Source organism: Coloeus monedula (genome assembly GCF_965178545.1).
Source record: "Coloeus monedula genome assembly, chromosome: 12".
Taxonomy (NCBI): Eukaryota; Metazoa; Chordata; class Aves; order Passeriformes; family Corvidae; genus Coloeus; species Coloeus monedula.
This window is the reverse complement of record NC_138792.1, coordinates 12,875,459-12,897,241: the sequence shown is the minus strand read 5'-3', so window position 1 is coordinate 12,897,241 and position 21,783 is coordinate 12,875,459. Positions and strand designations below refer to the sequence as shown.

General features: G+C 43.4%; 1 protein-coding gene across 6 annotated transcripts in view; it reads left to right on the top strand.

Moving 5' to 3' along the window:
- Window positions 1-21,783, top strand: part of PLS3 (plastin 3) — a 52,685-nt gene that overhangs the window by 21,963 nt on the left and 8,939 nt on the right. For 5 of the 6 annotated variants that reach the window (XM_082289293.1, XM_082289295.1, XM_082289296.1 and 2 more), the window contains exons 2-6: window positions 10,194-10,280; window positions 16,981-17,144; window positions 19,504-19,633; window positions 20,072-20,204; window positions 21,455-21,536. In XM_082289293.1, coding sequence (XP_082145419.1) covers window positions 10,214-10,280; window positions 16,981-17,144; window positions 19,504-19,633; window positions 20,072-20,204; window positions 21,455-21,536 — 576 coding nt within the window. In that variant the 5' untranslated portion in view covers window positions 10,194-10,213. Of the gene's footprint in view, window positions 1-486; window positions 570-10,193; window positions 10,281-16,980; window positions 17,145-19,503; window positions 19,634-20,071; window positions 20,205-21,454; window positions 21,537-21,783 lie in introns of all 6 variants that reach the window. The other variant, XM_082289294.1, reaches the window with a different exon arrangement.

Here is a 21,783-nt window from a genome sequence, read left to right as displayed (position 1 = left end):
AGGATTTAGTTTTCTAACTAACAGAGGAGTTTATCTTGCTTGCTGTGGTTTCTGGCTATACCTGATGCTGGAAGCCAATGTAGACTCTCTCTAAATACTTTAGTAGTTGCTACTAGTTTGAAACACGTGCATACCAGTACTTTAAAGTATTGAACTGAAGTGCTGAATTTTTTGTGCTAAAAACTCAACTTGTCTGCAAACCGATAGAACACTTCTAGTATAGCTTCTTCATGTACCTAATTTTGTTTGTACTGCATGTATTGCTCTGAGGTTTTGCTTAGTTGTTTTGTTAAACAGATAATATACTGGTTCTTAGCCAAAAGGCTGAGAAGAGATATTTCATCCTGCATTTATTCTACAAGCATGTCTCTAAAGAATGATTTCTACAGCTGGAGGACTCTCACACCCTCTTGAAATTCAAAGTAGTGATGAGGTTGCATGCTGTTTGCAGTGCGTATGTCTCTTTAACCACAACATCTGTCCTAGGGGTATTGAGCACTGGCTGAGCTGTGAAACGGAGGGAGAAGGAGGAAGAGGAGGCAAAGCAGCTTGAAGGGACCTAACGAGAAGTTAGTGCTCGGTTCCAGGAGTTCTGGATGCATTTTCCTAACCTTGATGCTGGATGCATTTACCTAACCTTGAAACATGCTGATTAGAGTGCGTTTTGTTGACATTATTAATGCTTATCCAAAATCCAAGACTTGTGAAGTAGAGAGCTTGCCTGATCCTGAATTGGTGACTGCTGCCTTTGGCTGCCTATTGCTCCTCCCCATATTAAGTTAAATTATAGAGAAGTGTGGGGAACACCCTGCAGTTAGACTAAATGTGATTTCACTGTCATTACAACCTCCTGGGAGGCAAAGCCAGCAGCTTTCCTTCACTTCTAGCCATTTCACATTAATTTTTGAGATTAGTGTTTCTGATTTTGCTAAGAGTAGACGGGATCTATACCATCCATTCTATAGTAAATAAGTGTTGAATTTACAGAGTTTTTTTCTACTTCATGAGCCACTAGGACAGCTATGCAGTGACACTGATTTATTGCAGTCTAATGTTGCTTTCTTGCTCTGAAACAAATTATTTTGACTTCTTTCCCTTTTTCACAAGTGCTTTCTAAACAAGATTACAGATAGCAGGGGAAGAATGGAAAAGGGTTTTTCTTTTATCAGTAGCTTTTTCTAGTTAGAGATCTGTTACTGAAATTCCTCTGGTTTAAGACACTTTTGAAACATAATTACAACATGCAGAGTATGGTTTGTAGTTTCTAGTGTTTTGTTTCTTATTTAAGAAAACATTAATTGACACATTTCTCTGAGTGCTTATCATCTGAGCAGCCAGAATTTCAGCCTTGGCTGTGCTCTTTCTGGACAGCTCTATTTACCTTCAACTGATAAAATAGTTTGCAAACTGCTTGACCACAGCTGTACCTTCTAAAAGGTTGCACAGAACCCACCTCCCCAAATTTAATAGCTGAAACTCCCTATTGTCCAGCTTGCCAGGAATCAGCACCGTCATGCCAGGTATTTGGCTTGCAGGAGCTTGTTTGCTGGTGTTGAATAAGCAGTGACTGTACTGTGATTTAATTTAGGGATCTGGTTGATTCCCCCCACCCCGGGTGGGAGGGAAGTTTAACAGACTGAGTAATGCTTCTTGCTTTATCGTGGCACACTGGATATCACTCCCTTTACCTGCCAAAGGTGTTACCTGGGAGCAGAGCTGGAGGTACTGGGGGATGGAGAGGGTTCTGGGCTGTGTGGGCTTTGCAGGACTTTATCCAGCTGTTCCTGAACCAGGGTGCAGGCTCAGGTCTGCAGCTCACCTTGTAAGGAACTGGGCTCCTTTGGGGCTGAATATTTGGAAATCAAGAGACATATGCTTAAAGCATGTTGAGGGTAACCTGCAGGTCTCAGCAAGCAGGTCCCAATTGCTTCTGGGGAAGAAAGTTTGCACTGATTCAGCCTTGTGAACCTCATTCCTCCTTGCTTATGCTGGCAGGGAGCCCACTGTCTTTTACACTGTTGCTCTGAGAGTCTCCTCATAAAATGAGGGATGCTGAGTTTTTGCAGTGGATGGTAAAAGATAAGTACTTTCTTGAAGGCGTTTATGGTTAAGGTACAGAATAAGCAGAAGGAAGTGTTAATGCTGCTCTTTTTTTAGGGAACTATGCAAGAATAAGAATTACTATCAACGTAAGAATTTCCTGAGAGGCTTGCATGACTTTTCTGTGCCTGAGCCAGGAATTTAAATGAAGCCTTCTGAGTTTCAGTCCATTAGCTGACCCCTGACCTCAGCCCCCCTCTCGTTTACCTTCTTGCACTTAAGTTTAAATAATCTCTGAGTCTTATTTGCTTTTGCGAGTTCCAGGCAGATGAGCGTCCAGCTCTTCCTTTCCTGAGAAGTCTTGAAAGGATCACCTGTTCCATGTTGTACTAGCTAGGTAATGAGAATATTGCTGTTCTGTTTCCACTGATATGAACAAACTATTTCAAAAGTTAGTTAAACCAATCTAGTGGGTTATGATTTCAAATGTTTTTTAACCTTGGAGTAGCTGCTCTACTAAAACTGGAGGTGTGTCAAAATGCAACACTTAGTAGGAGTATTTCTCAAAGAGGCTTTTAAGGTTCATTGGTGCCTTGAGCAGTATTTTATCTGTTTTCTGCTGTGCCCTGTAGATGATAAGTACTCTGTAGATATGTGTAATAGATTTTGAGCAAGGTCTGTGTGCTGTAGCTGTGAGCCTGCAGCATGATGGGGGTGTGTGAGTGCAGTTGGTCTCCTCTGTGACCATCCATCCAATCTACTTGGCCCTGGTCTTCCATGACAGGAGCCTTCAAAGAGTGTAAGGTCTGCAGAAAGCTTTTAGTGCTTCTCCCTTCCATTTGAGTCCCAAAACAGTTTTATGTTTCTGTTGGTTCGGCCTTCTTCTCATAGATGCTGGGACATGAGAGTAACCAAGCATCCATCCACTCTGTTCCAGGGTTGCATATCACCCCATAATGTGCATCAGAGGCAGCTCTGGCTCAGAGGATGGTGATGTATTGGTGGAAATTTCATTGAGGACTGGGGAAGCTTTATTTTTCCCTTCCATGGGCAATTGGAATGGAAGCATTTGTGTTCTTCTGACTTGTGCTTCCCTCCAGCCTCTGGGCAATTTGGTATCATGTGGCCAAGCATACTCAACTGCTTGTTCTCTGTCTCTTTTCTCTATCTGTGAGACAGAGGGTTTGTACACTTGAATCCCTGTGAATTTCTGTTCATATCCTGAGCTTTCATTCTGGATGCTGCCCTGGAGGACGTGGCTCTCCTGGGCTTTTATCAAGGGGCTGATTCCTATTTGATGCTGTGGGCAGGTTTGATGCTGATTTTGGGTTTTCTCTGGATGCTGGCTACAGCTCAGTTCTGTGTCAGGGTTCTGATCATTATCCAGGCTTCACTGCACCCAAAAGAGCTTCCTTGGCTGTGCAGGACTGTCAAAGGCATGTAAATTGGCTGATGGGTCAGCAGTTGTTTTTACTAAGGATTTAAGATGATTGAAGCTAGTGAATCTGGTTCTGTCATGAAGGGAGAGAAAACACTTTGGCCAGCATGCAAAAGGGGAAGGATCAGGTTGTCCAGGCTGTCAGTGGATGTTGGGGTAATGGTTAAAGTCTGAGCAGAAGGCATAGGAATACTAAATTGCTGCGTTTGTTCCCATACTGTTGGAGTGGCCCTGCCTTCTCTGCAGCCCAGATCTCTGCTGGGCATCTACCCAAGTGCTGCTTAGAAAAATAGCTGGCATCACTCCATGCAGGTCTAGCTAGGAGAAATTGAGCTTCTAACCTGGATTTGCTGGAGGAACATACTTGTCCAGAGGTGAATACCCCACTGAGACATGCCTCCAAATCTGGAGAGAACCTCTGGCAAGCTAAGAGCAGTGACTAACTCCAGCATGTGTGTCTGCTCCTGATGGATTTGGCAGACTTTTCCCTTGCAGCAGTGGTGAGTTGTGCAACAACTGGAGCAAAGTTTCACAGTCCACTCCCAAGTGAACATAAGCATAGCAGGGAACTTGCCTCTCCCAGCATGACAGTTTCAGGAGTCTGAAAGAATATAAAGCAGAACCTGTTGATGGGACTTTTGCTGGTTTAGAGGTGCTTCAGAAACAGCAGCTAGAGGTAATCTCAATATGGAATTGGGATGAAGTGATGTGAAGGTGCCTGTGCAGTGGGAATCCCTATCTGCGGTCCTGTGTCCTTTCCCTGTGATGCAATTGGTAGGCTACACAGCCATCATGGATCAGTCAAAGAGTATACCGTGTGTAAGGGCAGTAGCTTGAAGGAGCTGGAGAACTGGGTCGTGTAAGGTGGTCAATTCAAATAGCCAGGCAAGCTTAAAATAATTCAGAATTCAAACTTAATTTATGTAGTTGGCCTTGGCCTGTTGAGGTGAGCTTTTTGGTGCTTTGCATGGCCAAGAGAAGCTGGATTAAGATTGAAATAAAGCTGTATTTGGGTAATGGCTTTGCAGGTGTTAAGAGTACAGCGGTGTTCAATAGTCAAAGCATTGCAGACCTTGAGAGCAGAGCTGTAGATTCATTGTGGTTGAACCTATTGTGTGTGGGGCTGGGAAAACTTCACTGAAGGGGAGATCCACAGATGAGAGACACTACTCAGCCAAATCTGGCACCACAAAGCAATACCTGCTCAAAGCATTGTGTGCCCCTTTCTTCTTGAGGCAGGGGAAACAGCACCCTGAGTGGATAGGAACACCGCAGTGTTTGTGTGCACAAGAACCATGATTGTGCAAAGAGCAATACCAAATTGATTTCAGAATCTGCAGTAGCAGCATCATGCTGATGCTAAGGGGTTAGACACCAACATGGTGCAACCTCTGGTTGGGGTAGCATCTCCTAATCACTGCTCTTACCAGGATGACATCTATCACCAAAGTGTGGTGAAGGTCTGGTTTCAGCCAGTGCCTCTGACCAATGGCTGTCTGGAAGGTAATTGCCAATTAAAAGATTATGTGCTTCCGTCAGCTTGGTGTTTGCTAATAACCACATGCAAGGTGCGGGTGCTGTCTTGTAGGAATTTGATGAGCAAAACACTGTGATGAACATTTGATGAGAACACAAACTGATTATGAGCAGGAGAGGATGGATTTTATGGATAGGTTTTAATTTACAGGCCATCAGTCCGTAAACTTTCCTGTCTCCCTCCAAAGCATTGGAAACTATTTACCTCAGGGGACTCATCAGACCAAGTCTGTCACCATAAACTTTCATGTCCTCCTGTCACCATCAGGTTTGGCAAAGTTGTCTGTAAAAACTCAAAGGCTTTGCTTGGACTGGACCAGTAAAAGCAGCTATCAGAGCTGATGATGGAGATGGGAGTGGGTGTATTTGTGCCCTCTCCTGCCTGCAAACATTTCCAAAAGCAGCATGAGCATAGGCCTGTGCCTGTGGAGTAGGGTTCCTGCAGTGTCAAGAGATCTCTGCAGCATCCTCTGTAGCTTCTTAGTCACCTGGGAAGGGATGCAAAGAAAATGTACGCTTATATCCCTTGCCAGTGACTCTTGCCTCAGTATCCTGAGGGTGGTTGCTCCGGGCTGTTGCAGCATCTCTGGAGCTTGCAGAGCCCTTTTGGGATGGTCACAATGCTGCTGGCCCCTTTCAGAAGGGGCTGGGGAGGATGAAGAGGGGAGTGGATGCAGCCACCCCACTCTTCAATGCAGCTGTTGGCAGGGACCAGCCCTGCCTTCGAAACAGGGAGGAAAAGGAGGATTAGGTGAGCCACAGGAAGCCTGAGGGCTGGATCCTTTGTCAGCTGAATCACTGGGTTTCCTCCAAACTGGCCAGGCAGCTGCATCAGTGCCCAAGCCTGAGGGCTCTGGCACTTGCTGTGGGTTGTGAGGGGACTGAGTGCCTGGCTGTCCCATTGCTTATTCCTAAAGATATGTGCTGGGTTAGTGGTCACAGATATGTGGAGTTTGAGTATTTTTAATTAGCTAATGCTTAACTGACTTGCTTTCTGATGTCAGGAGCTTTTGTCATGAGAAGAGAGCAAAACCACAGGTTCCTTGGAAATGGGGAATACATACGGAGTGAGTCACTGCTCCGGACTAGGTCTAGCTTACTTGTGTTGGATTTTTTTTTAAATAGGACATGTTAATACCTTTTTGTTGACACTTTAATGTATCTCTGCATTGGCCTGTTTGAGTAAACAAGTTGATATTGTTAATCAGTCATTGTAGAGATATTAAAGTAAGGCAGGCCTGGAAGGGATGAAGCACTCAGTTTTCAGAGTAACACAGAGCTGCTAAGAAAGTAAATTCTTCCATTTGGATCAGCAGCAAATTCCAGCTGTTTCTGTTGGAAATGTTCAAGTGGCTGTGAGGAAATATTTGGTTGTTATGTGCTTTCAAATTTGAATTAATCTGCCAATTTTCAAGACGTACAGATATCCCCCCTTCATCAGTTTTCTACCAATCCTCTGTGTAGGATGCAGCTTCCAGGGCTTCCCCTCTTGGAGAAGAGTCTTGAGAACATTTTTCTCTGTGCTTGAGTGTTTTTAAGTTGCTGTCTGGGCAGTTAATCCACCCAAATATCCTGGTTAGCTTCTGGCACTTGTGCTGGAAGTGCTGAGTGCCTCAGCAGAGACATCCCTCCAGTGACAGCCCCTGCAGTGGCCTGTCCCCAGGTGGCTCACAGCTGTCAAAACACACTCTGGGACAGCTTTTCTTAACCTGCCCCTATTGCAGTTCTGCAAATAAACTATCTCTGGTTCAGTGACTGCAGTGTGTTTAGAACCTGTAAAATTTGTTTGCACAGGAGCTTTATACAGCCTGTCTCCGGGAAGGAGTTGATATTCCAAAACCTGACATGTACTTAAAGCAGCTCTGATCTGTATCACAGGTAAAGTCTTCAGAGGAACAGGCTGCACTGTCTGCCAGCCATGCTCTTCTACGTAGGTGCCTTTGTGCATCCATGTGTTACAGAGCTGCCCTTGCTTTTCTTCTGTGGGGTGAGGGATGAAGACAGGATGAGGGATCTGGAGCAGGGATTGCTTCCTTGTACACTTTATCTGTGCATTTATTAATGGGCTGTCAGCCACCAGACTAAAACTCTGCTGTTGTTCTCTTTTTGTCCCTCTAAAATGGTTGTTTAAATGTGAGCCGTTCCCTGGCTGTCATACCCTGGTGGAGTCTTTCTTGCAGCAGGAGTGAGCGTGACATGGTCAAGCATGAGCAGCGTGGTGTGTCCCCACAGGGCTTGGAGTGAGGCAGCTGATGTGTGATCCCTGTGCCAGTGTGACAAAAGGGCCTTTTATGTCCCACAAGACAAAGCCTCTTGTTAAAAATGCAACTGAATAAAAAACATGATTCTGAATGCCCCAGACTCAGCTACTAAAAGCAAACAAACATAAAAACTCCCACATAACAAAAAAAAAGAAAAGCTCCCCTGCCTTCCAGCCCAGTGTGCCAATGATGGTGTAATACCTCTTCATTGAAGAAAAGCTCTGTAAATTGCTTTGGGAGCTTAACTTTGTGGCCCACTAACCTTTCCATAGACTGTTTTAACATCCTTTCCCCTTCCCAGACAGCACTGACAAGGTCAGGTGTCTGCTTTTTCTCTGTTGGTTTGAATTCTCCCTCCTTCTTCTCAAACAGAGAAACAGAAGGAAGAAGTGGTATTATAAAGACTGAGAGGGAAACCTGTTTTATGGACTGAGCTGAACAGTCTAGGGACTGGAAGGAAAAGTTTTTTTAAGTCAAGACCTATACAAACAACTGCAGAGCATATCCAGAGCATATCTCCCTGATAAAGTTTAACAGAGCAGTATTTTTAAAAGCTCTCAGCTTGTGGTGGTGTTTGCTGCTTCTTTTGGTGTTAAAGATGTTAGAGATAGCAGCAAATTAAATTCTGATTAAGTGGTTAGATAGTGATGCTTTGGGAAATACCTTTTTAAGGGAAATCCTCATGGTTTGAAAATGAATTGGTGCAAATGAGAATTAGGAAGAACGCAGAACTTGTGGAGGAGTTTTGGCTAAATTTTCAGTCTGTAGCTCAGCCTCTCCTGCCTGGCAGCTTATGCAACCTGCCTGCATAGCCAAATCTGTCTCTGTTCTTGGTAGCGTTCCCCAAGTGTTTTTGCCAGTTGTGAAATCCATCTCCTGTATCGTGCAACAAGCTTGCCCAGAGCTGATTTTCTTGCTAAGCAATGCCTTTATCCCCTGGAAATAGCCAGGTTCTGGTGGCACTGAGGGTTGGCTGAGGCACCCATGGGAGTGCTACAGGGAAGGAGCTGCTCCAGGAATGGAGCTAGATCCCAGACTGGATGTCAAGCAAGACAGTCAGTGCTGCACATAGCATTCCCGCATCTTGCAGGGACCTGCATAGTACCACTGCCTTGGTCAGCTAGTCTGACTTGTAATCCATGAAACAGTAAAGAAGTTTACTTTTATAAAAATTTATTTTTTTACCTCTGTCAGTCAGATGCACCTTTGCTGTGATTCCTCCCCCTGCCCCATTTTTTCAACTTGAGCCCAGTGATGAAGTTTGTTGTCTTGCTGTTGGTGGCTTTTACTGACTGTTCAACATCTTGTTGTGCCTGCTAGTGCTGGGAGGTGGAGTCTGAAGTGCTTTCCTTCATGTCTCTGCAGTGATGAAACTTCTTGTTGACTTTCTCTGCTGTGAGCACCTGTCTGAGCTGCTTTCCCAGGCTGCCACACCTGCCCATTGCTCTCATCTCTAACAACTTCCTTCTTTCCAGACTGAGTGAAGTGTTACAGAAAATGAATATTTACAGCTACAGGCAAACTTGTATTCTTAAGAGTGCTTGTGAAGGCAGCTGGGAGCCTCAGACAAAAGAGGGTTGCTAATCAGAGCACAGGCATTTATTAAACTGAGTCTTGTTGCTTGAGCCTCAAGCCAGAGCCAGCCCATTCAGGATCCTGCCTTCTGACAGTCTGTAAACCTCAATCCACTCCTCATCCTTTTGCTTACAAAGGAGGAGGCAGCTGTGTCTGTTCCCATAGGCAGAGGAGGAACCTTTTATTTCTCAGCTTCAGGGATTGTAGTGAACAAAGTGGGAGCTGGAAAATCTTGGGATGCAAATCTCATTTGAAGTTGCACTGAGACTGCCTAAATCCCTATTTCTACAGACCCTGAGCTACAGCTTGCAGTGGTGTTAGAATGTGCTTATCAGTGCCTGTGTTTCTGTTCACACACAGGGCTTGCCCTGTAAGCATTGTTGCATCCATTGCTGCTCTCTCATGGTCGTGTCAGCCAGAGTTGCCACCAGGGCATCTGATGCTCTGTCACAAATGTCTGGGAAGGGGATGTGCATAGGTGTCTAGCTTTCTCCCATCCCTGTGGTGACACCTCCTGTCCAGGCTGGCTGGGTGGCACCTAATCAGTGCTTGGAAAGGAGGATGATGGCAGATGGGTGGAGGAACTCAGTGCTTCATCCTCTCTGTTTCTTAAACACCAAGCAGATCTGATCCAAGTGGAGTTTCTGTGTACTCAGGGTTTCAGTGTTTCTCATGCCTGCTGTTCTGTGCTTGCTCATGATGCTCCTGCCATTCAGGGAATCAGTGGCCATGCAAACAGTCTGTTCCTTGGAGTTTTTTGGGAGTGTGAATCTGGAGAAACAAGCAAGTGTTGATTCAAACAGCTTTCTTGCAGAAAAGCGAACTATTTCCTTTTTGCAAACAGTGCCAGGTATACTACTGTGTGCTGAAAGACACTCTTCATGTACTGTTCAGAATCTTTTTTATTTGGGTTTGGTAGCTGTGTGCACTTGGGACAGATGGGCAAGCAGAGCATTCAGTATTTCTTGCATTAATATTTTAACTCTGGATTCTGGTTTTGTTCAAAGTTGTGGAAAATCTCTGGAGCTGTGAGCTTTTCTGACCTACAGAATACACTGACAGCAGGTACCTTAATATGTGCAGAACAGCATAGTTGTAAAATAATATACAAAGCTAAATATTAACAAGGCTAATAGGCTTTTTGACTTGTTAAAGAGCATTATTGTATTTGTATTTCCATCTTGTATTTCCCATCTCTGACACATCTGTTTTCTTAGTGGAAAGATAAATGTGGTTCTGGTAACTGTGGTGACACTGGTACTGATTGTTGCTACGCTGCTGTTCGAAACTGCATGTTGTTGAATGCAGCTTGGTTTCACACAGTGTTCTTTTTCTCTCTTTAGGTACTTCCTAGATCCATGAGATGGCCAACACCATGCAAATCTCCAAAGATGAGCTGGAGGAACTCAAGGAGGCTTTTGCTAAAGTTGGTAAGTCATAGTGAGGAGGTCACCTTGCTCCTGTCTGCTGCACATTTGAATTGGATTTATCCCACCCCTGTGATGAGCAGCAGTGCCAGCAGGATGTGGTTATTCTGCTGCTCTCGTGATTGTCTCTGTGCAAAGGAGTCCCTTGCCAGCCTTGTTGCTTCTGGCTTGTCAGTGTGGCCAAGGATCACAAAGGCAGGGACACAAGCTGTCTGGCTATCAGGGAGCACTGGCAGACAGCCTTGTGCTGTTGCTCCAGGGTGGGCTTTGTTGCTTCCTGATGGCAGAAGAAATATCCAAACAGGTATTGCATTGCTCTGGCCTTGGCAGCACTTCAGGGCTTGCACAGTGCTTGGTTCTGGTGGTGTTGGTTTGGCAGATTGGCTGAGCCATGTGGTTTTTGGTTTGTGCAGGTGCATTTTGGGGCTTGTAAGCAAAACTGAATTTGTTTACCTGGCCATCATGGAGCGACTTGCGGTGACGATCAATACCTTGTGCTGAGCACACCTCCATTGCCCTCTGGTGGCTCCATCTCTGCTCATCTCCCTCACCCTGTCGTGCTCCAGGGACTGCAGAGCCCTAGCTGCTCCGCCTGCCTCCCAGCTTTCTGCCTGTGCTGGCATTGCAGAAGCCTCTGGCAGGCTGCTTCAGGAAACTGAAATGGGCAAAAAAGTGACATAATGGAAAAAATTGTTTTCTGTTGGTTTAGTTTCCTGATACAGCTTACTGAAGGATCAGAGAACTAGCACGGAGGGGTGGGATGGGAGTGTAGCCGAGGGGACTGAGGTCAGTGTGTGCAGCTGGGGAACCACACCCAGGACTGGCACTGGCCAGGATCTAGTTGCACAAGTGGTGAGAGCCAGCATTTTGTTTTCCTAACTGGACATGGGCATCACTTGAGCACTGGCTGTGTATACAAAATCATAGTTGCCTCTTATCTGTATTGGGTGTTACCACCCTCTAGGGCAGGGTGACTGTGAAAACTCTCACTTGCTCAGAATTTCCAGTCTGCAGAGAGAATTGTGAATTTCAGAGGCAGCTGATTCCGTGGAGCAGTATCCCCTGTTGGAACTTGAAGCAAGTTGCATTTTAAAGAGTTCCCTCTCCTCTCTCGCTCTTCTCAAGACTTTTGCAGCAGGTAGAAGTGAGTTGCCACAGAGGGAGATGTTCCTTGGGAGGAAGCATAGTGTTTCTCTCTGCCTAATGTGCCTCTCTGTCTAATGTGCCACTGAGTGCAGATCTCAATAAGGCTGGGATATAGGCAGCCTGTTCTGTCCTTGGATGCATTTAAAATTATTAACCTCTCTGGAATGTGGTGGCTTTTTGTCATTAGTGTGGGGGAAATTATTGAGATTAGGTTGGCTGGCTGCTTTTGTGCTGGAAACATGGAGAAATGCAGGTCAAATCCTGGTTTGTTTTAGGAAACCAGCTCACCCTGCCCAGGAGGTGGGTCCCTGTTTGGTTTTAAATTATAAAGGCAGTGTCAGAACTTAGATATTAATGAGAAATGAGCTAATTATCCTGGACATACCCACAAATGAGATAGGATCTGCTAGTTCTTTTCAACTGCCTTTTTGTGTGCTTTAGGCATGGTAGAGACCGCAAGCATGTGGGACACACCTGCCAGGAGTGTCTTTAATGCTCTCATTCCCTTTATTCTTGCCTAAAGGAGCCATGTTTGCCCTGGGATATGGAACTGGTCACTGGCCAGGTGACTGACTTTCACTGTGAACTTCTAATAGCATCTCTAGTGAATGTGAACAGAAGTTGGACTAAGACTGCTATATAAAGTGAAGCCTGTTTATCGTCTCCCAGCTACTTGGAAGATTTGTAACACAGCTGAGAAGCATGGTTATAGCAAAACTCAGTTGGTTGGCTTCTAGGATGTCATGAAGGAGATGTGGGGAGAAGGAAACATTTCATAGGGTGATTTATGCTCACCAAGATGTGCCCTGCTCTGATGCATGGCTGGTTGGGCTTCCTGGAGACCTGCTTTAACTCCAGCATAGGGTAAGTTGCTGCTCTGGATGTGTAAGTTGATGGGACTTTAAAGGTGTGTGTTTGACCAGCTTTTCTGTATACAGCTGGACTGGACTGAGACATCTGGGGATGCTGGAAGGCAGTGAGGTGTGTTACTATGTACTCTATCACCACTTTCCTTCCACGCCACTTGAAGGTATTTCCTCTCTCTCATGCAGCTGGTGTGCTGTTCTCTGACAGCCAGCAAAAGGCATGAGTCCCATAGACATCCTACTGCTTATTAAAACAACTGACAGGTGAGAAACCACTGTTTAAGGTTATCACTAAAGTCAGCTACAGTGCAGACAAGCAGCTCCCACCATCCTACAGGCAGTTATTTGTCTTGGAACTGATCCAACTGGTAAAGAGCAGTGGGGAAAAGAAGTTTTGGTAATGTCTAAAAACAGTCATTAAGTGTGGCATTGGAGCTGTCTAGGCTTTAAGTGACCCGCAGGTTAGTGGGAGAAGAGCAGATTGCTCCAGATCTCATTGGATCTCTGAATTTGTTCTGTGGAACAGGGGCCTGTTAGTGTGTACTTGGCCAAACAGTGGCACTTCAGAGGGGAGGTGTGGCAGAACAAAATCTGCAAACTTGCTCTCTTTATTTGTCTTCCTGCTCATTCCTTCTAAGATAAGCAGAAATAAGCTTCTTTTCTGGAAACACGACATACGCAAAAATCATAACTCAGCTGAACACTTTGTTCAGCGCTGCAAGGTGGTAAAACAATGGCTCTGAAATGTTGGCTTAGGGCAAATAGGGATCTGTGATCCTGCTAGTGTGTCCTGCTGAGCATATGTCCTTAAAAGGAAATGTGTGGGTTACTTTCCCCTCTTGCATCCTGTTATTTAAGCTATTTTAAGTACTTGTCCTCAGGAGGAAGCTGAGGCAGAGCTTGAAGCAGCTTTTGGGATTCATTGCGGCTTTGCTGCACCACCTTCACATGGCAGAGGCCAGTGCTGTGTGTTGCTGCTGTGACCTTTCTCAGGTTTAGCATGCGGGCATGCATACATCTTTCAGTAGAAATAGGAAGCGTCAGATGTGCTGTAGTTTCCTTTCCATCAGGCAGACTATAATGAATCCAGGCTGTAGCTTGTCTGTTAAAACAATTTTGCTTTCTTCCATTAGTAATTCTGGGCAGGCCGCCGAACAATTTCATTTGGGATAGCTTCTATTTTGACAGCCTCTTCAGCTGTTGAATACCATCTCAGATTTTGTTAGAGAGGGATTATAGACCACCTTCTTTCTGAAGTCTGGTCCTGTTGCAGGACATCCAGCAAGGCACCATATGGTAGGCCTGCAGTAATGCTGGAAATAGTTTTGGAACTGGCTGGTACTGCAGAGGTGGGTTGTTGTGTTTTTTTTCTTTTTTTTTTTTTTTTTTTTTTTTTTTTTTTTTTTTTTCTTTTGTTTTTTTTTGTTCTTTTTTAAAATGCTGCTTCTTTGTACATTTGATGCCAGAAGGGGAACAGAGACAGTAGGAAGGGAAGCAGCTGCCCTATGGGATAGGGGTCTCAGGCCTATTTTAATGTCAGGCTTTTTGACATGTTAAGAACAGGTTCATTTTCCATCACATAGTCAATCAGTGACTACTTGACTCTGCTACCAAGCCAAAACCACAGGCCAGCACCACTTTATGGTAAAACCAGCAGGCTTTAACGCTCAAATCTGTCAACCAGCTAGAACTTGAAATGAGAGCATCTTCAGTGCAAAACCAGTAACTTGGTGTGTGGTCTTAGAGTTAAACTAACAGACCTGATTTACTTGTAATTCCCACTCCCAAGTGTCTGGGACATAGATGCCGTTTTACTCTGTGAAGTTAAATTGGTGATCAATTTTTTTTCCCAGAATACTATGGAAGAGTAACTCTTACAAGTGGATATTTGGGACATTGTTAAGAGTTGCAAGACCTTAGGTCCTGAATCCTGAGAATCAAAGGTTTTGAGTGAGTTAAGGTGTGTCCTTCACACTTGTTTTTGTTCTGTTTGTCTGAGCCCAATGCAGCGTGATGGGCAAAATCTTTCTTTGTGCCATGCTCCTGACTCATGTGAGGTCCCATGTGAATGTGTTTTTCAAATGGCTCTTTGTGTGGCAGAGCTTCTATTTCTTACTGTTTTTTTTTAGTGAGCAAAGGTAAATCTTCTTTGAACTAGGCACACCTGGAGGACTGGGAAGATGCTGATTGCAGGAGTGAATGAAACCATCAGACTGGGCCGATGTTGGCCTAGCTTGGAGTAAATTCCTGATACCAGCCCTGCAGGGCTTCATATGTAGAACCAAGCTCTAAATAGGTTTCAGCATCCTTTTATCCATACGTTCCTTATTGGAGTTGCAGACTTTGGAGCTTGGTTTCCTGATGTCTCACCTAACAGGCTTCTGCCTCCTGAAATACCATATAAGGTTTTATTCCTTTCACATCTGAATAGGCTCAGACATGCAAGCCTGAATCAGAAATACTTCTGAATCTTAACCTAGACATGTCAAGAGGAAAACCTTTACCAAATCTGAATCAAAATCAGATCCTATCAAGGATACAATATATATTTTGAAGTCTTATTTTCTCTGTCCTTTGCCTGCTACTTACATCTACTCTAACCTTTGGGTAGATGTAGAAGTTAGGTGGTGGATTGATTGGAAGAAGTGATGAACGGATGTTTCTGGATTTACATGCTTAATTTGTCAGCATGCTGAGGGATTGTGGTTGGTTTAGTCAGGCACAGGCAAAAGCAATGGAAGTTGGCTGTAGGCTGAGGGTGAAAGCAAAGTTTTGTTTTAGGTTCACAGGCTCTGGAGATTAGGAAATCCCTTCTTGACTTATTTTCCTCACTGGCTGTAAGGAGGGGAAAAGATGCATAATTGTAAAGTTAGATTCAGTAATAAATATACCGTAATAGAAGAAGCTGTGATTTATCTAGAGGGGAAATAGTTTGCTCATGACATCTCACGCTGGACTGTTAATAAAGCTTGCCTTTGTAAGCTTGTATTATTTTGGAATAAAATTCTAAAATTGAGGGCCAGACAGCGGCCTATTGGTATCATTAATCACTGCTGAAAACCACTTTATTTCATCAGTGTTATTGTAAACACTGGCTTTACATAAAGTAGTTTAATGTATTTTTTAATCCACTGGAATTGATGCTCTGCCTTAGCCTGAGACTGGGGTGTGGGAGGGAGTACAGGTTTGCTCTGGTTACTTTGGATATTTGCCACTGAGCAAAGTTTCACTTTCTTGCTAACTGATAAAAACAATTTTAAAATCCCATATTCCCATATGGATCTGGAAAATGAGAATGGTTGGAGTGGTGGTGCAAACGTGCTGCTTGCTGGAGCATTGCTGTGAAACAAAACCTAAAAACCACAGACTCCTTATTGAAAGTAAATTGACCTCCACAATTTGGTTAAAAAAAATAACCCTGGACCTTAGAGCTATCCTGATTGTTTTCTTTTATTCTTGAAAATATCTCCCTTTAAGCATTAATACTGACCCCAGTGGCTGTGGTGAGATTCCGTCTTGAAGAAAACCAAATTCTGGGGCTGGTGCAGCTCTTCAGGCACTCAGTTAACTTCCCTGGGCAGTCTGTAGCACTTGCCTACAGCAAAGGTATTTTAGCATCCTGTTACTGAGCCAGTAACAATACAACATATCTTGAATCCCTGCCTCTCCAAAGGTGGGGCTGGAGGGTCATGCTTATGTTTTGAGGTGTGAATCTGGGCTGTGCAACTACTTCAAATACTCTATCTCCTTGTGGACCCCTCTCTGATGAAACCTGGGTGCCAGCTGTGCTGTGAGCAGCACTCTGCTCATCCTGGTTAGCTTGGGGAAAGGAGGCACGCAACCCCTGTCTGTCCATAGTGGTGGGAAAATCTCACTTCCCTGAAGAAAGGCTGGGGCTGCTGGATTTACCATGTGTGGTGAGTAGATGTGATGGTGTCCCCAAAGAGATTGGGATCTGTTGTATGCAAAGCTCCAGTGTCACACTAGATTCTTGTTTTCTTCCTTGGTCTTGTGGGTGACAATATCTCACTAAACACATGGTGCTGCTGTGGCTTGGTGATAGACTGTGAAAGCAAATGTCCTTGCAGAGCATTCTTGGGCAGCAATAAAGCACCTGGTTGCAATTTGCTGTCAGTGTTAAATGGAGAACATCACTGACAACATGATAAAGATGCAACTGCAGAGCTGATTTGGTGTTTTCAGTTCCGAAAATAAGAGGTGCTGTGTTTCATTACCATCTATTTTTAATGTGCAAAGGCAGTGGCAGTTAGATGTAAAAAGAGACATTCTGGAGGTTGTTTATGAAAATGCAGATGTTCTGTTGTGAAACTTCAACACCAGACTTGTCACATGTGCCCAGAGTCATCCTGGTCAGACTTGCTTTGAAGCTGCTGTTGCCCAGAGCTGCAGGGTTCCCATGGCTTGTGTGGAGACCCTCTCTGAGGATGTGCTGTGTGTATTTACTGCATGCCTTTGGTTCCTAGGGGTGTCCTTTGAACAATGATATTTTTGGTGTGGCCATCCTGCTGTGTGTCCATGCCCTGCATGGATTCAGCAAGTCCCCAGTGTGCAGGTTGCTCTCCATAAAGCTCTTGGACATGGGAGTCATGTTTTTTCCCCTCTGTTGGGGGTCATTTCTGTCAGGTACAGGCACATTTCTAAAACCTTCTGCTGCCTCTTCTCTTCCTCAGACCTCAACAGCAATGGGTTCATCTGTGACTATGAGTTGCATGAGCTGTTCAAGGAAGCCAGCCTGCCTCTCCCTGGGTACAAAGTGAGAGAGATCATCCAGAAGCTCATGATTGATGGTGACAAGAATAAAGATGGGAAGATTAGTTTTGAAGAATTCGTCTATGTAAGTGAAATTTCTGAATTGCCAGCAGCCTGGGGGACCCTCTTAGACTAAGCTAAGGAAGACCGTAGAAGAGGCCGAACCTGACTTCTTAGCCACTTACTCTAATCCTAATTTTCTTTTGACAAACTGATCAATTCTGAGAACTAGCCATGTAAAAATCAGTTCTTTGTACAGGTATCTGCATATGATCTGTCTTTTGTGCTGTTATTGACAGCCTTTAGATTTGGACAGTGGAGAAATATTGGTTGGTTTTTGTTCAAAAACCAACCAAAAAGAATCCATGTGGCTTTCCTGTATGATAGCTTCATTGGAGGCCAAAATACTGTTTCTACATGAGGTGACAACTGGAAAAAAAGACTTGAAATGGTCCAAGCTTACAGTATTTACTGGAAGCTGTTCAGTTTTTCCAGGCACACAGATGAATGCTTGTTTTCCCCATGTATCAGTATAATTTCCTTTCTCTGTTTAATGGGACTACAAGTATTTGCTGAAGACATGAAAGGGCATTTCAGGACAGACTTGGATTTGTGCTAGGTGCTGATCTAGGAAAATTCAAATCTGTTGCCTTGAAAGGGAAGAATAGGAGTAAGGTGATAGGAAAAGTTGGAGGATCAGTCTTTTTTGGCAGAAATAGGCCAGAATTTATTTTCATAAAAGCACAAGACTTCTGAGATAATGGTTTGATGTACATTCTTCATCCTTTTGATGCTCTGATGACTGAATGCTGAAGGAGTAATTAAAGTATATGCAGTACATTGAGGGAGCTGTTTTCATGTCAATTAGTTTTCTTGATATTTCTTAATTTATCTTCACCTTAATTGTTCCTTAATTGTTTTCAGACCCTCTGAACTTTTTTAGTTTGGAGTCAACTAGTAAGTTGGAGTTTGCAGTTTGTAAACACTTGCATGCTGGCTGCCTGTTTCAGCTGTTGGTTTGAGCTGGTCCATTACTCCTAACTTTGCACTAGGAAGGAAGAAATAAATCTCTTCTGTTGCGTTTGAAAGGTACCAGTGATTGAGTAAACACAAAATGTCTTAGGGCAGCTGAGGTGTACATTAGCAGCAATGCTTAGCTGTATGATTTTTACAAACTGAACTCTTGCTGTTTTCTAACTGAGCATTTTTGCTGCAGTTATGGTAGAAAGAATGACATGAACTGACTTTACATTGGGATCAAGTGATTTAGTGGTACCTCAGCATTAGAGCACATCTTCTCAAGAAGATATGCAATACCAGTAGTTAACACAGGAAATCTCAAAGTAAATAGATCTGCATCAAAATCCTTGTGGTTAAAGCCAACCAACCAGAAATCCCCCAACTTTTGGGCTCTCAAATCTTCAGTCAGCTTTACCTAATCGACCTCTGCATGTCATCAGGAGATGATTTAACTGCACTGTATCATCATCTTGACTTGCCAACTTCCCTGTGTTTAAGGGACGGGGACAGTAAGGTGTGACAACCAGCAGCCTGGACCTGTGGTGACACCTCTGCAGCTTGGTGTCCTCTCCTTTTAGTGGAAGCACATTTTTGCCCTGCTTTACAGTGCTGTTTCATTTTCTTTTTCTGCGTAATGTTTAGAGAACCTGTATACATTTCATTTGTGTTTTCAGCTTTGTTGAAACTAATTTAGTTCAGTTTTGAGAGAGTTACAGTAGGCTTTCCAGCCACTGAATGTGTTTTTTACTAATAGCTGCTCAGTTCTGTAGGGCCTTGGGGCTGCTAACAGTAACATCCAGCCTGTGCAAATGGCATGTGCAGTCTTCCTGTGCTAAAGCATCTCTTTGGCCCTCCAACAAGAGGGTGTTTTGCCAGTTAGCCCAAGCCTGCTGTTGAGGAAGGGGGAATCTTTACCTGGAGCAGTCATTGTTACACTATTGCAGATTTGACTGTTATATGCTTAAAGAGAATTGTTTCTCGGGTTGTGGACAAAGTCTTTTGTGTGAACTAAAGTCACAGTCCCACAAAAATCTGGCTTACACAGAAAGGTTAAAATTGCCCCACAGCTTTCTCAAGTTTGGCCCTGCAGGAACTGCTGCATGTGTTACCTGTACTCAGACTGCAAAAGTTTCATGTTTTTTTCTTGTGGTCTCTTGAAATCTACTTGTAAAGTAGATGCAAGGTACTTCATGGCTAGTGCTTCTGTTTCAATAGGCACTTGCAGTGTGTGTTTGAGAAAGTGGGATGACTCTGCCCACTATCCATGTCAGATTTAATATCACTACACCCTTGCTGGGCCCTTCACATTCAATGATCTTACTGTGAAGTTTGCTTTGAAGCTGAGAAGAAATAGCTCCTTCTGTGGTCCTTTTTGTTTTATGAAGACAATTTTTTCTTGTCTAACAGAGCACTTTAAATTGTAGATTTTCCAAGAGGTGAAAAGCAGCGATATCGCTAAAACATTCCGAAGAGCCATTAACAGGAAGGAAGGAATCTGTGCCATTGGGGGCACCTCAGAGCTCTCCAGTGAGGGGACCCAGCACTCCTACTCAGGTACCACTCTATCTCTTGGGCTTTTGCATGTCCTGTGCCAAAACCAGCCCATTTCTACCATCACGTCCTGTGCTGTGCTCTAGTTCTCCGAGAGCTGAATGATCTCATGTCAGGGTGAGAGCAGGACAGAATTTATATGCTGCAAATTTAGCAGTGTATAAGTTAAATGTGTTCTTAATTGCTTCGTTAACTGTGCTTGCTGATGAAGTCCTTGTGTCACACTTGAGTATAATAAAGTTGAGTAACAGGTAAATAACAGGAATATTCTGGTACTTGTAAGTGAGAGTCTTCTTTCTTTAAACTTTGTGTGACTAATAAAATGTATGGTAATGGTAGTGGGGCTGTTACTTCCCTGGGCTATTGTACTCTGCTTCTTTTGGGAAAATCTTTGCTATGTTATGAAAAAACCTGTTTTAAATTTACAATTGGTTATCTTAGAGGAAGAGAAATATGCCTTTGTAAACTGGATAAACAAAGCCCTGGAAAATGATCCTGACTGTAGGCACGTTATTCCAATGAACCCAAATACAGATGACCTGTTCAAAGCTGTGGGAGATGGGATTGTGCTATGGTAAGTCATGATGGCTTCTGAATTAAAGAAAAAAAAAATTAAAAATCAGCAAAATAACATTCCAAAACTGTAGTTATGGGAATTTTCATCCTATTCTAGGCTGGTTTTGTGACTGGTGTGTGTGCATAATGTTTTGCAAATATAAAAAGAGGCTCAGTCTTCCAGGCTTTCACTGCCATTTTGTGATGCCTCAGCTTTGGCGCCAGCTGATATTTTCATCCAGTGCTTTTGTTTGGGCTTGAGACTTGAGTTTGCTGAGGGGGCAGAAGGTATTTTGTGGGAGCAGGAGTTGTCCTGGTGCAAACTCAGCCTGGTGCTGGGTAGCTTGAAGGTGGTTACATGTGATAAATAGCCCATTCTCTTGGATGTTTAAACAGGCCTTATCTATCCTCTGTGGGAATGTTAGTGACCTTATTATGCGTTAACCCAAAAAAGGATTTTCTGGGAATCCTCTTGTTCTTTTTGATAACTGCACTTAGTAAGGCTGCTAAATGCCACCAACCTTCTGTGTATGAGGTTTTTGTTGGTTTTATGGTTCATTTGTTTTATTGTAAGTGAGTTAATATAGTGAAGAACTGGATCAACCTGGAATTTCAGTAATTCTGTATCAATACACAAAGTAAGTGTAAGTCAGCTGTTGTCTTTAATTTTTTTTATTTTTTAACCTTAGCTGATGATACATATTTTTAGTTTATTTCCCAAGTTTCAAGTAATTCATGGCTTTAGGCAAAGACTGAACTGAGTAGGAAGTAGTTCATCATATAAAGTTTAAATTTGACTTATTTTGTGTTGATTAAAAATTCATTATGCTCACATGTTCCCCACTGAGCTCTCCAAGTGTTTGTTCTTTTTTGGGGCATGTTTTCTTGCCAGCAGTAGTAAACCTTTACAATAGGAGGAAGTTTGTTGTCTTACTAGAATGTGCAGTGGATGTCAGCAGAGCATTGAGTCTTCACTAGTTCAGAGACTGCACTGTGAATAATTCATGTGCTCTTTTTGCTCCAGCAGCTGAGATCAGCAGTGGCTGGGAACATGTTTAAAGTTTCAGGCTTAGCTATTACTTACGAATACATTCTCGAGAATGTAAATATTAACTTCTGATTTATACAACCTTCATTTTATGAAAAAAAATTACACAAAATGAAGCAGGCTAAAGGAAATGTGCTGTGGTGTATTGTCACAGTACACTGAGTTTTGTTTGGATTAAATACTAAATGTTGTTCAAATAGAATTGTTTTTCCCCCTAACAGCAAAATGATCAATCTTTCTGTTCCTGACACAATTGATGAAAGAGCAATTAATAAGAAGAAACTCACACCATTCATAATTCAGGTATCATGCGTTTCTGTATTTTATTTTCTGAAATTCATATTAAGATAGAATTAATGAATGCAGCATGGTGACTCAAGGCATTATTGTGGAATGTTGGAAAGGAGCAAGTTCTATAACTTCTGTTTATTATTAAATGCAGTTTTGTACTGTGCATAATTGACAGTTCTGTGGCCATGGTTCAAAAATGCTGAATTAATGACAAAATGGGTAAAGTGGCTGAAATGCTGTGCACACATGATATTGCTGT